This window comes from Phaseolus vulgaris, chromosome 6 (genome assembly GCF_051622355.1).
Source record: "Phaseolus vulgaris cultivar YP4 chromosome 6, ASM5162235v1, whole genome shotgun sequence".
Lineage (NCBI taxonomy): Eukaryota > Viridiplantae > Streptophyta > Magnoliopsida > Fabales > Fabaceae > Phaseolus > Phaseolus vulgaris.
The window spans coordinates 24,927,889-24,945,428 of NC_143503.1; the positions used below are offsets into that span (position 1 = coordinate 24,927,889).

The window sequence follows — 17,540 nt, forward strand, 5'->3', positions numbered from 1 at the left end:
CAAAAAAACAATTCCAGATTCAGAAATCCATAATGCAATTTAGACTTCCGGATCTACCAATCCGTAATACAATTCAGGCTTCTAGATTCAGCAATCCGGAAAACAACAATTTATGATTTTAACTTCTAGAACACCCCCTCATCCGGAAAACACAATTTAATCAATTCTGAATTCATGAATCTGGAATACATTACTAGATACCGATATCCGATAACCCCATCCATAACCACCATGTTCTTAAAAAAAAACTTAACTCTTACCTCTACAACCCAAACAATAATTCGGCAACGTTGCGTACTCCTCCACCTTGCTCCAAACAATTACAAAGATCCTCCACAGTAGTTGATATTCAATGATGAAGATGAACAATAACAATTGAAGTCCAGCACCGTGCCCCTTTTTAAATTATGGGTCAACGTTAATTTTGGGATATTTAAAATTGTGGGGTATAGGAAGAAAAACGTGGGGGTGCAGGAAGAAGAAGCCGAAAAAAGGTTATTTGTGAGAATAACAGCCCAAGTATGTAAGTGGAATAGATTTTGGGCTCTGGTTACCAGGTCATAAATATGGCTTTTGCAAAAATTAGGGTATTTCAAAAATACGGGCGTGTACGTAGAAATTAAGGGGTGCAGGAAGAAAAAGCTCATATGTATGTGGTGGGAGTTCCTTCTTTAATTTCATTAATTTCTTAAGTCACCGTTTTATTTATTTTAGAATAAAATTTTCGGATGTAAAAAACACAATGACAAAAGTTTATTAAAAAAGAAATAAGAAGTGACCAAGAAATAATGGATGTGTATATTTTTTTTTCTCCATTGGACTTTGGGGACTAAGAGGCACCTCCTTAATTAGGCAATTTTTTTGACTTTATATTTTTTTTCCCACTACACTATGAAAAATATTATAAATATTTTTTAATGTGATTTTATAGAGAAGATTATAAATAAATAATAACAATAATTTAAATTACACAATTTGAAAGTTAAACAAATTAAATATTGCATTTTTGATGGCACATCATAACATTATGAACTAAAAAGAAACACAAAAATCGAAAGAAATATAAATCATAATGAGAAAATAGGTGGTGCTACAACAAAAATTTATGTTATTTTATTATGTGACATGTGACCTTTTTTCTCGTGCTACTATCATTGCTTGTCTATTTATGCTTTTGAAAAAATGTGTTGCTCCATCAAATTGTACTTTGTTTTATGAAGGAAGAAGAAAAACAAACTTTTTAATAAAAGCATTGAAGTAGACAATTTTTTAATTTGGTGCAAAGTCCTGTTAACTCAACTGTATTCTACTATTGATTCCACACCTCACTTTCTTGCATTTACTTCACATTCATTTCTACCTTACCACTCCACTTCAATTATTTCAATCACACTACTTCCATTACTACTTTCTTTTTCTTATTCCACTTGCAATCTTCATATTTACTTTCTTTAATGTTATAAATAAATGTAGTTTAATTGAAATTGAAGTTTGAGTAATAATATGTACAATCAAAATTTATATTCAAAGGCAAGAATATAGTTGAAGTACCAAGTACTTCTCCTGAAAATATATACATAACCAATTATATTAATATTCTTCTTTTATTCTCAAATTTTATGATCATCAATCATAAATCTACTTCTGAATATCTTTGCTGCAAAGGCGAAATAGCAAAGAAAAACAGGAAAAAGAGATGAACCCAATGAAAAATGAAATAAAAAGTATTATTTAGTTGAATGAAAATGAAAAACAAAAGATACATAAAAAAAAGTGTGGGACCACAATTTTTATATTTCTTCTCAAAGAAATACAAAAATGAAAGTTCACGAGTTAATACTTTGTGGGGGAGTATCTCTTTTAAGGGTTTTAAGCTAATAAGAATTATATCTATTTTATAATAAATTGTTATATTTACTATTTTCATTTTTAAAGTGTGTAAACTAAGAAGTTCTTTGTTTTTCTTTTTAGTCTTACTTTTCTAGCATATCTCTTTTCTTTATATTAAACACTACTATAATATATTTTTATTTATGTATTTTTACATAAACATTTTATAACTTTTAATGATTTGTGTTACTAATGCTAATATAATTTTATATCGTTTAAAAGTCGAGATAAGTGACAGTTTATATATTTTTTCTCTTTCAATCTATCAAAACTTTTTAAGACTTTTTAAGATTTTTTGACAAAATTGTGACAAAATATTATCTTTAAAACAGACAATAATTAATAATTTATCATAACGATGTTATCTCTCGTATTTGAATTCAAAACAAATAGTAAAAAAAAATACAGAAAGATAAGATTATGTTTAACCGCAAATAAAATTTGTTTTGCACTAAACTTTCACCCCAATAAAGAAGAAATACCCGATCATGGCATTAGTACTGAGAAGCAAAGACTGACACATCAAAGGTGTGATGAAATTAATGAATTGAAAGTCCATTCATGCTCAAACCAAGAAACTGCAACTATAATCAGATTGACATCATGAGTGCACTTCTTTATCATCACGTGATCATGTACTACGTGTTCAGTTTCTTGGCAAAACAACACAAGACAAAGAAATATATAGTGATGCTAATTTGTTAGTGGCTATTTATTACTTATTCACCGATCCTTAAATTTGGCATCTACTGTTCCTGTCTCTGCAGACTATGTCAGTCAGCTCACCTATGCAGATGCAAGCTTCAGCAACATCTAACTTTGAAAAATAGTTTTTTCTTCTAAAAATACAATGAATGATGAAAAATAATTACATGAAAAGAAAATTAAGATGGAAATAAAATGTAAGAAAAGTTGGGTGAGTGATGAAAATACTTTTTTCTGCACATGTTTACTCATCTGTAAATATTCTTAATCTCTCCACTTAGAACAAAAGAAGCTTACAAAAAAAATCATTATGGACTCTCCTCTATTAAAATGAGATTAGTTACACAGAGAAAAGAATGATAAAATTTTCTCCAGTTTTGCTTTATAGTAAAATGTTAATGTAAGTTAATACTAGATGCATGCTTAGCCTCTTTTCTTTTAACTCTTATTTTTGTAATCTGAACACACATAACCATGAATTTTCCAAGTTGTGTCAAAAGCTATAAGATACTCTCAAAAAGCATTGACCAAGAGGTGCTGCAAACAAAAAGACTTGAGTTCTGTGCCACACAGGAATTAGCAACTATCCAGATTTGCATAGATTTTGAGGAATTGTTTCTTATGGAAAGAGATTCACTTCATTTTTTTTTTAATTTTATAAATATGAACTGTTTTCTGTAATTGTGATAAGATAGAATGACATGGTTTCTAACAGAATGATAAGTAAAATGTCTGAGGTATAACAGTGATATTTGATTATTTTTGCTTTTACTTAATTAAGGTTTTTTTATACAGAGGCTTAACTGTGCTCAAGAATCATTCAATACAATGCATGTGGGAGTGTGAGATAGATATTCAGAGTTTTTTTACTACAACTTTTTATGAAAGCCAATTGAGTCATTTTCCACAATTTGCTTTTAAGTTATCCTTGTGGGGGCAACACTGGAGAAGAACATGCTTCAGTTGTGTCACATGGTGATTCTAGTGGTGTGTGATAGTTTTTCTTGTCATTTTGTTCCCTTGAAATGAGTAAATATACTCCTACTTGTGTTGACATGCAGATATTATTCTTTTGTACATGCATCATATATATACATACATCCAATTATTGCTAGAATCTCTATGCCAAAGAACCCTCATACTTAATGGTTGAAAGTTAAATAATATTTTCCAAAGGCTTAAATCTACCATCTTCCTGACCCATCAATAATTAGGTGCCCCAAGAGTAGCACCAGTGGCTTATGTATTCAGATTTGATGTTTTTTTACCTCTTAATTTATTAAGACGTGGCCAATCATATCCTCCAAATTCATGTGCCGTGGAGATGTAGTGGACCTTTTCAATTATTTCCAACACATAATATTATATGTTATGCATTTTAATTGGATCATATGTTGTACAAATAATATACAATAAATCACCTTATATCTTTCTCAAGGGAAAACAAATAAAGAACCACACATGAATTGGACATTCAACCAATATAAACAAGATAACTCATAGTGATTATGGTGATTAGATCAGAGAAAGGGTAGTTATTTAAAGGAAAATGTGAAATTTGAGTGCTTTTTCTGTTATTATACAATTATCTTTTGAGGAGGGGAGAGGGGTATTTTAAAGAGTGAATGCATGTTTGGTGTTGATAAGACCACCTAACATAAAAATAATAATTGGATTGGTTACACAACTCACTCCACCTTATTATGCACTTTGCTTGGCATGCAATTCCATCTCAATCCGAATATTTGAATAATAATGATAAATTAAGGTAAAGGTGCGTAGGTAATAAAGAAGAAATCTGTTCATCATTAAGGTAGGATTCACTTTGATGGTGGAATAAATAAATAACCTGTGACTCTGTGTCCTACTTTTTTAATACAACAAAAAGAAAAGAAAAGGAAAAATGATCATGGAACCAGTTGACCAGATTAGCATGCTGGTGTCCCAAATTGGAGTGGTTCTTCTCAAGGATCTGTAACTATGTGATTCTCTCTCTCTCTCTGTGTCTCTTTTTGTGTGTGAAGTCACAAGTGGAGTCAGTTAATGACACTGGTTTGAGCATAGCAGCTTCACCTGATCACACCTAGAAATTGAACTACTAGTTGCTAACTTTGTTTATTTACACCACAAAGACACCAACCTTGTCATTCATTCAGTGTGTATTGAGTCCTATTCTGATTCTAAAAACATACATTATCCAAAGCTGGAAAATTCCAATCCTTTTTAGAAAAAAAGGAGATCGCTAATTCAGTTTAGGCCATTGCTCTTCATCATCACCCATCTACCATCAACAAATACCATTCCCTTTCTTCTTGCAGACTAAAACTCTGTGGCCCCTGTAACCTACAAACTCACCTCTCCCTTTTTAGCTATGTTGCTCCAGGCCTGCAAGAAAAAATTACAAAATAGCAAAATGAAGTTTCTTTACTTAAAGGATCGCACCCAATGTTTGTGTTTATTCAAAGCTCAGAACTTGAGCTAAGGGCGTTGAAACCAAAGTACATACAATTCATCAGAGATGCGTGGGCTCAAGATCACCGAACGTTTCAAGAGCATTCAAGTTCATGCTCTCAGTTCTACTTCATCAGAAACAAACGGCGGCAATAGCAACAAAGGCTCGGAACCAATATGTGGTAATAGCAGCAAAACCAAACCTCACAACAACTTTAACAGGAACCGAAGCATAATACCATCATGGTCAAAAACCAAATCCAGCACCAACAACAATTCAGCCTTATTATTTGCAAACCTGGTCCCTCTTCACCTCCCTTCCACCGACACCATTGAACCATCCATAGAACCTCACTTTAAGCCCATAAATCTTGTGGAGACCTTATCAGAGTTCTATCAGCGCATGGAGTTTTGTCCACAGTCCACCAAAGCAGTAATGTGTGTGGAACAGTGCTCTCTCTTGCGCGGCCATGGTGATCAGAAAATACTTAGAAGATGTCTCAGGACAGCATGCCAAAATGCTGAGGATGTGCTCTCCAAGGTTGTGTTATCAGCATGGTTGAGGTTTGAGAGGAGGGATGATGAGCTTGTTGGTCTGTGTTCAATGGATTGTGGTGGTTATGTTCTTGAGTGTCCAAAGAAGAATTTGGAATCCGGATTTCGTCCTTGTTCAGTTAATGATCACTGCCAGTGTCAACAAGAGCTAAATCAGGAAACCTGTACTGAGAGTGTGTGTGAGTCAGATGAGGAAAGTGATGTTCTGTTTTGTGTTGGGAGTGAAGAAATCAGTTGTGTCAGGTGCAGGATAGCTGCTCTTTCAGACCCTTTTAATGCTATGCTCTATGGTGGCTTTGCTGAGTCCAAAATGAGCAAGATTGATTTCTCGGGAAATGGGATATGTCCAAAGGGAATGAGGGCGGTGGAGTTTTACAGCAGGATCAAAAGATTGGACCTCTTCTGCCCAATGACAGTTTTGGAGCTTCTGTCCTTTGCCAATAGATTTTGTTGTGAGGAGATGAGTGCTGCCTGTGAAGCCCATTTGGCTTCAATTGTTGTGAATGTTGAAGATGCATTGGTGCTTATTGAGTATGGATTGGAAGAGAGAGCCACCCTTCTTGTAGTGGCTTGCTTACAAGTGTTTCTCAGGGAGCTTCCAAATTCTCTGTATAATCCAAAGGTGGCAAAAATACTTTGCAGCTCTGAGGCACAGGAAAGGTTAGCCAATGTGGGGTGTGCCTCTTTCTTATTGTACTACTTCCTGAGCCAGGTGGCAATGGAGGAAAGCATGGTGTCTAAAACAACAGTGATGTTGCTGGAGAGAATGGGAGAGTGTGCTACAGAAAGATGGCAGACAGCCCTAGCATTTCACCAATTGGGGTGTGTATTGCTTGAAAGGAAAGAATACAAAGAGGCTCAGCACTGTTTTGAGGTAGCAGTTCAGGAGGGTCATGTTTATTCATTGGCTGGGGTGGCCAGAACTAAGTACAAGCAGGGCCAACCATATTCAGCCTATAAGTTAATTAGTTCTCTCATATTTGAGTATAAACCAGCTGGGTGGATGTATCAGGAGCGTGCACTATACAATATGGGAAAGGAGAAGAGTTTTGATTTAGATGTTGCAACAGAATTGGATCCCTCCCTTTCATTTCCATATAAATATAGAGCACTAGCAAAGGTGGAGGAGAAGCAGATAAAGGAAGGGATTACAGAGCTAGATAAGTTTATTGGATTTAAACTCTCCCCTGATTGCCTAGAATTGAGAGCGTGGTTGAATGTTGCACTTGAGGATTATGGCAGTGCAATGAGAGATATTCGGGCAATGCTAACCATTGAACCGAATTACATAACTTCACATGGGAAGATCAAAGGGGAATACTTGCTCCAACTTCTAAACCGTGGAGTTCAGCAGAAGAGTCAGGCTGATTGCTGGATGCAGTTATACCAGCAATGGTCTTGTGTAGATGATATTGGTTCTTTGGCTATTATACATCAGATGCTAGAGAATGAGCCTGGAAAGAGCCTTCTAGAGTTTCGTCAGTCTCTACTCCTATTGAGGTTAGTATATCTATAACTGAACTACAAATATCTCTATGACTTTCAATTCTGTGTGTTTATTGTCACGTTATCCTTAGGACTAGAGTCCGATCTGAATGTTTCAATTTGACTAGCTTATTACACTGTGAAATGTCCATAATTTTGTTACAATGTAGCTATTTTTCAGTAGTCAAATTAGTTATATTTTGTAATGTCAAGAGAAATCCTCACATGTATGAAATTCACAGATTAAACTGTCAAAAGGCTGCAATGTGCAGCTTGCGGATGGCTAGAAACCACTCTAGCTCAATGCAAGAGAGGCTAATTTATGAAGGATGGATCTTGTATGACACTGGCTATCGCGAAGAAGCTTTGGCGAGGGCTGACAGATCCATTGCAATTCAGAGATCATTTGAAGCTTTTTTTCTAAAAGCATATGTGTTGGCAGATGCAACTCTGGATCCTGAATCTTCTTCCTACGTTATTCAGCTTCTAAAAGAAGCACTTAAATGTCCTTCAGACGGTCTTCGCAAAGGACAAGTCAGTGATCTCTTATACTAACACTATGTCTATTGCAAGTGAAGTGAGTGTTGTGCAGTTATTTGATTATCTTGTGCAATATTTTGCAGGCATTGAATAACTTGGGGAGTATTTATGTGGATTGTGGTAAGCTTGAGCTTGCAAAAGAATGCTACAAGAGTGCACTTGCAATTAGGCACACAAGAGCCCATCAAGGTCTAGCACGCGTTTATCATCAGAAAAATCAAAGAAAAGCTGCATATGATGAGATGACCAGGCTAATTGAGAAGGCAGAGAGCAATGCCTCAGCATATGAGAAAAGATCAGAATACTGTGACCGTGAGATGGCAAAGGTTGATCTTGATGTTGCAACTCAACTCGATCCTTTAAGAACCTATCCATATAGATATAGAGCAGCAGGTACTTTCTCTTATTGCTCACTCTCCTAACTGTAATTTGAGTCTACTAATTAACCACATTCAATTTAATTATCTGTATTTAGATTATTACTTAAGAAGTTTGGATAAATTAACAAGTTTATAGAATCTGAATTCCTAAAGGACAATTTATCTACTGTCCTTGCTTTTGTATTTCAAAATCTATTTATTAAAAGTGAAAACAGAAATTGAAACAGAAATCATTTTCTCAAAGTAAATTCAGTTTCTTCCATTTCTACCATTTTCCAACCTCGTATTTTTCAAACCTCTCACATGTATGACCAGTGATGATGGATGAGCAAAAGGAAACTGAAGCAGTAGAAGAACTCAGCAAGGCCATAAAATTCAAGCCTGACATGCAAATGCTTCACCTACGAGCAGCATTTTATGAGTCAATGGGGGACCTATCATCTGCTCTACAAGACTGTCAGGCTGCTCTCTGCTTAGACCCAAACCATGCAGGCACACTTGATATATATCGAAGGATACGAAAGTTGAACTTTTAATGTTTCAGTATGTGAGCATCAGAAGGATAAAATGTGGAGGTCTTGATTAGACAACTGATGGGGAATAGAGAATTTCCAAATGATTGATATTTTACATCAGAAATCTCGGAACAATCATCTAAAAACAAAGATAGAAAGGGATGGAGGATATGGATTGTGGAAACAAAAGCAAAAAGCGATGCAATTTGAATGGATGAAGAAAAAGATGGACAAATGACACTTAAGTTATTATGTGTTATATTATCGAATAGTGAGGATGATTCAGGTGTAAATCACAAGAATTTCAGAATAGTAAATCACTTGATTTGATATGTATCTCTGTGAGCCATATTTATAGAATCTGTCTCACTATTTAAACATCCTCTTGTACGGTTTACAGGGTTTTAAAGAGGTTCATACCACTTGTTTCCTGCCTTTTTTTGACAAATGAGAAAGAAAGAACAAATAATCACTTTTTCCTTCTTTGAAAGTAGTACACCTTGCAACTGGGAAATTCACATGTCCCTTTTGAAAGAACGTGACAGACCAAATGGGAGGGTGCACACTAAAGGTTCCTTTGAAACTATCTTCTCGGTTTGTTGTTATCCATGGTCCATAGTACTTGGTACATCAGGTACACTAAGAATAATACCCAATGGAAAAGATGAGATAATATATATCTTATCCTAGGTGGCATAACTATATCCCAATGGAAGTCTTGAATTTGTCTTCACATGACAAAAAAGTGGGACTTGTTTCTTTCTCATTACAAACTAACATAGTTATCTTGCACCTGGCCTTTTTCACACTAAAGAAAAGCAAAATTGATTTATACAAGCATAAAAACAGATTCATTCCTTAACTATTTACAAAATGAAATTGTTCTACCAAGACAAAAGTTGTTTCTTCTGTTCATCCTACTTCAGTTAGCTTCAAAAGAACAAGAATCTAAAACATAACTTCGAAAATAAAAATTAAAAAATGGCATCAAACTCCAAATTCAGAGTTGTTTCTCAGATTATTATCCCGAAAGAAATATTTTTCATTTGGAGTTATGGATTCACGTCTGAACTTAAGTCAGTGGACATAATTTCTATTTCTGCCCACCAAAGAGGAGATGCTTTTGGAGTTGCTCCATCAGGTCCTATGGTGGTGATTTCCTTCAACTTAGAAGTAACCTCCCTCATAGTTGGTCGTTTTTCTGGATCAGGATCTACACAGCTGTTAATCACTTCTTCCCATTTCTCGATTTCATTTGCTTGCAAAGAGTTCAGGTTTGAATCCACCACGTCTCTCAAGGGTTGTCCCTTTATATACTCTGCTGCCCAATCTTCAAATAAGCCATTCTCCACTGCAAAGGGAATTCTTCCTGTAATCAATTCAAACAATAGTACTCCAAATCTGTAAACATTGGCCTTGATATATTCTGGAGCAGTTTCTACGAGCTGTGCGGCTTCAGAACTCTTCTTTGTAGAGACTATGTCAGTCCAGAAACTGAAGTCTGATAATTTAGCAGCATAATCTTCAGTCAGATATATAGAGGAAGATAGTATATTTTTATAGGCAATGGGTGGTGTCAGCTGATGCATGTGCTCCAGACAGTAAGCTATTCCCATAGCTATCCTTATTCTCATTCCCCAGTCTAGTCTTTCTGCTTCTCTAACTGCAAGACGTGCATGAATGCTATCAACACAATTATAATTGCTAGTACATAAACTCAAAAAACTTTCAATGTGTCATAGAACTGATTAGTAAGAAATTGATGATAAGCCATGTTAATAACTTCTTTCAAAGTATCAAGTAATATGAGAAAGATACACCATAAAAGATGCATGCTAAGTTGCGATGATTCTTAAAGCACATGCTCGTTTATATAACCATGCAAGTAAATTTTGAACAAAACAGCACTCACTGTGTAGATGCTCAAATAGAGTTCCATTTGGAGCATACTCAAAAACCATCATCCTTGTAAATGGCTTATTCTCTTCACAATATCCAATTAGATTCACAAAATTTTTGTGGTTAATTCTTGACAACATCGCTAGCTGAAATCATGAAAAAGGAAAAGGTTGAGAGCTAAAACCAGGCAAGTGTGGCACATTTTCTACCTTTGTTGCCTGCCTACCTTCTTTCGGAATTGAGTTTCCAGATTTTTGGACCAGTTTTGGGATAAAGTCACTGCAGAGGATACTACAGCTATCTCAACTCCACTGGAGAGAGTCCCCTTATAAATAGTCCCATCAGGCAGTGAACCAATAATGTTGCTGAAATACTCACAAGCTACTTCAAGTTCTGTTCTTTTCAGACTCGGAACACCTGAATCAATACATGCTCAATGAGTACACCATTTCAAATAACAAAGTACTTGTAAAGGATGGAAATGCTAGAACATAAACTTTATTGTTAGTAGTTAACAAGCATTTTTCAGTTTGAAATCTTTAGCTGAGCTGGTCAATGATGTAGTAAAGTAAATATGAGCACCGATTACCTGTTAAAAATGCTTTCTGAAGCTGGCCACTCAACCCTGTGGCCCAAGGTTTTACAGTGACAACCTTGTTACTTCTGAAGAAAAGAAAAACAATGGCTGACACCAAAATCAAGGAGAAGCACCCGACTGTGGACCATATAATCACATTGTGCTGGTTTGTGTTTGAAGTGTTTGCAGATGAAGCAGGAGAAGGCATTGAAACCCAATTGGACTGTGGTGGTGCGGACACAAGCATAGGTGGATTTGCCTCTGGAGTTGGTGCTGCCACAGGTGAAGGTGAGGGTGAAAGAGAGAAAAAGAAACTGGAGAGAGATGGAGATGGTGAGGGGGATAGTTCTGGAGATGTTGGAGAATCTGAGGGACTCTCTGATGGTGATGGTGAGAAAGGCTCTGAAAGTGGTGATAGTGTAGAGGGCAAAGGTGATGGTGATGGTGAAAGAGTGTCTTTGTCATCATCACCCCTCTCAGCACCATTTGCTGCTTGGAGAAGTTTCCTTATGTGTGCTGTGTCCCCATGTTGGCCAATGTGCCTGTCACAAGCAGGCAATTTTAAACATAATCTTATGCATCAAGTACCCAACAGTTGATGATGACACCTAATCATCACTACATTAGACTTACAAGAAAAGAAAAGAATCATATAAAATCCATGCTGTATATAGAAGCTATGTAAAGCAAAAGCAAAGTTTAATTCAGCCACAGGCACATGACTAGTCTTGTTGACGCAAAATCTGCAACCTTTTCTGATTGCTGCATGATTGCTAGCTTACCTGATATTTGATTTGGTAACACATGCTTCTCTAGAGGTAGCACTAGCACCAGTAGAAAATCTCTCGAGCTTATACACTTCCGGAGTTAAGTAAGCAAGATGGTCATTGTTGTCCAATAAACTGCAGTACAAATTTGATAATTTATCGACTAACAAGGTAATCAAGGATATACATAAATAAAATATATGTTTTGCATGAAAGTTTCAACATACAAGGTAATCAAGGATGGATTGCTGCCAAGTTCTTCAGATGGAAATGGTCCACTGAAGTTGTTATATCCTAAGTCAAGAACTTCTAGCTCCTCTAGCTGTAGTATTTCCTTAGGGATTTCTCCATGGAAATGGTTGTTGCGCAAAATACTGCATAGTGATTCCAAGGATTGTTGAAATTTTCCTAATATTTAGTCATGGTTCATTTTGGCAGGTACATATGTTCTTACATTGATTTTATGTGAACTAGCTTTCCAATTTCTGGTGCTAGTGTTCCCTGGAGACATAGATCTTTCAAGTTCCTGCGAGATGAATAACTCTTGAGGCAGGAACTGGAAATAAACATGTATATTTCTATAGCCACTCAATTCAAGACATTGTAAGTGTAGACTAATTTTAATAACTTTTCACACAGAAGATTTTTTACAATGGTGAATATTATTTATCTTTCTGTTTAAATGAAGAATTAAGAGAATAATAGACTTTTTTAGAATAAAAAAATAAAATTTTAAAAATTTATGTGAATATTTTAATTGTTTAAAGTTATAAATTCTAAAAACATAATTTTTTTTTCATATTCTCTGTTTATCTCCTCGTGAACTCACATTTTACTAAAAAAATTATTTCCTCCTTCTACGTTGTAACATAAAATAATTAACTATTTATTCTTTCGTTACAAAAAAAATCATATATAGAAACCAATTTTAAAAACTAAAAATAATTAGTTACTATAATGACTAAAATAGATACCATTTTTTAGACTAAATTTTTTTTTGATTTCTAAATTAACTTCTATTATTGTTAAATGATTTCTAAATTAGCTTCTATTATTGTTAAATGGTTTCTAAATTAGCTTATATTATTGTTAAATGGTTTCTAAACTGGTATCTAATTAACAACCAAAGTTTTGCTACCAAATTTAGAATATAGATAATTTGTATTTAAAACATGGGTAACTAATTAAATATCAATTTAGAAACTATTTAACAATAATATAAAGTAATTTAGAAACTATTTCTTTTAGTTTCTAAAATAGTCTCTAATTTATTTATTATAGTAACTAATTATTTTTTTATCTGATTTCTATTTCATAATTTTCTGATAGTATTTATTTATCTTACCAAAAATGTTACATAAATGATTTGATCATGGAACTAATTCTCAATATATCATGAATATATAACAAGTCGTTCTTTGACATTTTTGTGTGTTATTATTTATATTTAAAAAATAAAAACAACACTAAATTGTAGATTAACCTAACAATAATATCTTAGAAAGAGTAAATATAGCATCCTTAACTAAAACCATCACCAAGGAAAATATTCCATGAACATCAAATGTAGGATTAAATTACTATAGCATGCATGTTCTTAGAAAGTACTGTGAAAAATAAAAAATTAAAGAAATTTTCAAAAATTTAATTTCAACTAAGTTGTGGTATGAAGCTTAATTCTCTTGAAATGTTTTTCATTATCCAAATACAAAGTAAAGAGTTTGGAAGAGGTGAAAAGCAAATTGATATGAAGAGAAAAGGTAAGAGGTTGCATACAAGGATACAACATTGCCATGGGAGCACTGTACTCCAAACCAGGAACAGTGATGAACCACTCCTCTATTCCAACTCCATAAACCACCCAATGGATCTCTCACCACTTTCTCCCTCATCTTTTCCAGAGCCAACCCTGCACACACACATCTTCACTTTATCAGTTTTTTTTTTCTTAGTTTCTTCAAAAGTAGAATATTTGAAAGCCGTTCTTCTAGTATGTGTACAATCATGTCTTAATCATGTTAATTATAAAAAATAATATTTTTAAATAGGCTACTTATAAAAGTTAATTCGATTTTTCATTTTTTTTAAATTTAATCTCAAAAGTAAAAATTAAAAGCTTCATTTTATCCATTAAAAAATTTCTGTTAACTCAAGTTAGTCATATGTCACATCACCTAAAATTAACATTTTAATATAAAAAACAGGCAAAAATATAATTTGATCTTAAAAAAAAACTTAAAAGAGAAACCATCAGACAGTTATGATATATATATATAATTTCCATTTATGCATAATCAACTTAAATTTTTTGTATTTTTTTAAGAGTTTATACAAGACTTTCTAATGGTTTCTCCATTTAAACTTGAAACAGACTGGAAAAAGAAAAAAAAAATGGAAAGAGAAAAAGTACTTCACCTAAAAATGAACTTTTGATACATTCACAAATACTTTCTTTTCTACATCCATTTTTATAAACAACAATATTATTATTTTAATAATTTCCATACCATTTAATTATAAATATATCTTTTATTATATATATTTATTTTTAAATCCATCACATTAAAATTTTTATAATAGCCTATAAATTTTCAAAGAATCATTTTCGTAAAAAACAATATCAAAACCCATCTCATCTGATGAATCTCGAAATAACACTAAAAAAAATACTTTAACACTCTCAATTGTTTTTCACTTTCTTTACTCAACCAAATATATTATTATTTTATTTCAAAACAAATTATATTAATTTTTATTAACAAAACATAATATTTTATTATTATAAAAAGTTGTAAAATGGAAATGAGAGAAAAATAAAAATTTATTTCCTTTAAAAAAACATGCAACAACCTTAAGAAAAGAGGATCAGCAATGATTAGGGCGATAGTGCATTGAAATTTAGAGTCACCTTCTGAGTTGAGAGTGGAACACCAAACAGGTTCCATGGTGAAGGAGAATAGCAGAGACAGCAACGCCAGAAGCACGCGTAATAGCTTCAACCAAGTCATGAACCTCCACCGTTCTGAAACAATCAAACAGTATATGATCTTCTAAGTTCACTTTGTTTGAGAGAGAGAAAGAGTGCGTGGAGAACAAAATGATTGATGAAACTCACCGTCACCGACGCAAGAATGTTAACGAAATGATGAAAATGGAATGGAGGAAATAGGGAGTGTTTGGAGGAAAACAGACACAGTCCAAAAAAACGGCTTCTTATGTTTTACGAATCAGCGTTTGGCTTTTCGCGGCGAAGAAGTAGTGTATGACGGCACCGTGGATTTGTTCATGGTTTGGTGCATTGAGTTGGAGAAGTCGTAAACGCATCTATTTTATTTATACAAACTACTCTCAACCTTTACCATCACCTTCTATACAAAAGCACGTTGCTCTTATATTTTATTTTATTTTTTATTTTTTATTTTTTATAAATGCATTAATTATTTAAAACAAATTAATTGATAATTTCACTTTATAAATTATTTATAATAAAATAGTCACATAAAATTCCCATTTTTTCCCAATCACACAATATATGCACGTGTAAATTATTTAATAATTAAAAAATGTAAATATATAATTAGGAAAAGATAATTAATGTTATTTTTAATTTTATAAAACACAAATAAATAAATAAATAAATTAAACTATAACACTCTATATTTCATTTTAAGTAAAAACACATGGTTTCCTATTTTAAAATGTTTAATCTTTAATTTTGCATATGCTTTTTTCTTATATATATTTTTTTTTATTCAATTGAACTCCAAACTTAATATATTTATTTAAATAATTATTAAAAACTGGTTTAATTTATTAAAATATAAACAAAAATAAACAAAAGTAAAAATTAGACAAAAATTGTAGATATTTTAAAATAAAAAGACATCTATTATTAAAAATAGGAAAAATCTAATTGTTGATTAATAGGGAGAGAGATAGACACACATGAATAGTGTGCTCAATTTATTGTTTGTATCAGCCTAATTGGAAAAAAAGTGATTTTACATTATCCTTTGTTGATTAATGTCAACTATTTCTAAATATTTTTAATGTTTTACTTAACTATTTTGTATAAGTCTTATTAACTAATACAGACTACAAGAAAATAATTGAATAGAAATTAATTTTAAAGACAAAAAATAATTAGTTACTATAATAACTAAATTAGAGACAATTTTTTAAAGATTAAAATAATTTTTGATTTCTAAATTAATTTATATTATTGTTAAATAGTTTCTAAATTGGTATCTAATTAGCTATCAAGATTTTAACTACCAATTATCTATATTCTAAAATGGTCTCTAATTTTGTCAATATAACAACTAATTATTTTTTATTTATAAAATTGATTTATATTCAATGATTTTTTTACATTGTAATAAAATTTATATATTAGTTTTTAAATTATTATTTAATTATCAAAGTTTCTATCAAAGTTTTAATTAAATACCAATTAAAAATTAATTTATAAATTTTATTAATAATAAAAACTAATTTAAATACCAATAGTTTATTATTTTCTATAATATTGTTTAAATACTAATTAAAAACTAATTTATAAATTTTATTAATAATAGAAACTAATTTAGATACCAATACTTTTTTTTATTCTCTATAATACTATTTAATTTAGTTAATATAGTAACTAATTATTTTTTATTTTTAAAATTAGTTTTATTTAATTATATTTTCTAGTAATTCTTAACATCACAAAATAATAATAAAATTGAGTGATAAAAGTTAAACAAACTAAAATTCTAAGATATTTATGTTTAGCTAACTATCAAGATGGAAAAATAAATAACATGGTAGTTAGAAAAGGTCTATAAAATGGATTCGGAAATACATTGACTTTATTCTAACTAAAAATCAAGTTGACAGCAGCATTAGTAATCTATAATGTCTTCTGTTTATGAACTAATATTATGTTTAACATAAGTTCTTATTTTTTTAATACAGAAAGTATTTATTTTCTTTTATTTTTTTATACAATCTTTAGTTTCATTTGTAATGAAAAATAAATAAACTTTTATTTTGTTAGTATAATTCCCAACTCATCGAAAACGGAAAGTAATATCAAATTATTACATTGTTTGCCAATAATATTTTCACTAAGAAACTAATTAACCTAGTTTACAAAACCCTACCTTCATGGCTATACTCAAGCTACATCACTTACTGAGTTGACAAAAGATTTTCATATAAAATAGGAAAATTATAGTAAAATATGTTGTATATATTAGAATATTAGTCTTGTGAAAAAAAAAAGTATGATTTTTATTGAGATTGTGGTATATTTAATTGTTGAATTATTTGTAAAGGAAAATTTTATAAGTTTCTCCGATTGTTAACTGTGGTTTTTTTTATGTGTTTATTTATATTTTTCGCAATTTGATGTGTTAGTGTACTCAGCTCTTATTAAGGTTGACTTTTTCTGAATGTGTTGGTTTTTTAGATAATGATTAGTTGGTAGATTTTGTTGGGAATTTATAATAGATTAGAGTGTGAGATTCTATATTAATTTTATTTATTTATTTTTTATAAGGTTAGATTATTCCTTTAAGTTATTCATATTTATTTATTGTTTTTTATTGATAAAAAAATATATTGTATATCTATTATATTTTCAACTAATTATACTATAAAAAATTAACATTTTAACATTAACTAAAAATCTAAACTAATTAATATTAGATTAGAATATAAAAAAAAGTAAACTTATTAATTAATCCGGTTCACCACTAATTCAAATTCGAGCCGGATTAGGTTAGACAAA

The 17,540-nt window shown here is 31.7% G+C and overlaps 2 protein-coding genes across 2 annotated transcripts; one reads left to right on the forward strand and one right to left on the reverse strand.

The window, feature by feature from the left end:
• Positions 1-4,285: 4,285 nt before the first annotated feature.
• EOL2 (ETO1-like 2) lies at positions 4,286-8,962 on the forward strand. The gene is made up of 4 exons (XM_068639205.2): positions 4,286-7,101; positions 7,329-7,620; positions 7,710-8,019; positions 8,322-8,962. Exons 1-4 carry the CDS (start codon positions 5,114-5,116, stop codon positions 8,540-8,542), a joined length of 2,811 nt encoding a protein of 936 aa, XP_068495306.2. The 5' UTR covers positions 4,286-5,113; the 3' UTR covers positions 8,543-8,962.
• Positions 8,963-9,244: 282 nt separating this feature from the next.
• On the reverse strand, positions 9,245-15,127 carry LOC137831501 (Protein kinase superfamily protein). Its single transcript, XM_068639206.1, has 10 exons — positions 14,880-15,127; positions 14,673-14,786; positions 13,541-13,673; positions 12,219-12,290; positions 11,992-12,138; positions 11,780-11,899; positions 11,010-11,539; positions 10,647-10,837; positions 10,434-10,566; positions 9,245-10,184 (listed from the first exon to the last, which is right to left on the reverse strand). The coding sequence occupies exons 2-10, from the start codon at positions 14,770-14,772 to the stop codon at positions 9,574-9,576; spliced, it is 2,037 nt and encodes a 678-aa protein (XP_068495307.1). The 5' UTR covers positions 14,773-14,786; positions 14,880-15,127; the 3' UTR covers positions 9,245-9,573.
• Positions 15,128-17,540: the final 2,413 nt, after the last annotated feature.

Coding starts and splice junctions, on each gene's coding strand:
- EOL2 (XM_068639205.2), top strand. CDS start 5,114: ATGCGTGGGCTCAAGATCACCGAACGTTTCAAGAGCATTCAAGTTCAT. Junction 7,102..7,328: donor CAGTCTCTACTCCTATTGAG/GTTAGTATATCT, acceptor TGAAATTCACAG/ATTAAACTGTCAAAAGGCTG. Junction 8,020..8,321: donor ATATAGATATAGAGCAGCAG/GTACTTTCTCTT, acceptor ATGTATGACCAG/TGATGATGGATGAGCAAAAG.
- LOC137831501 (XM_068639206.1), bottom strand. CDS start 14,772: ATGACTTGGTTGAAGCTATTACGCGTGCTTCTGGCGTTGCTGTCTCTG. Junction 11,540..11,779: donor GTTACCAAATCAAATATCAG/GTAAGCTAGCAA, acceptor TGCTTGTGACAG/GCACATTGGCCAACATGGGG. Junction 10,185..10,433: donor TCTATTTGAGCATCTACACA/GTGAGTGCTGTT, acceptor CACGTCTTGCAG/TTAGAGAAGCAGAAAGACTA.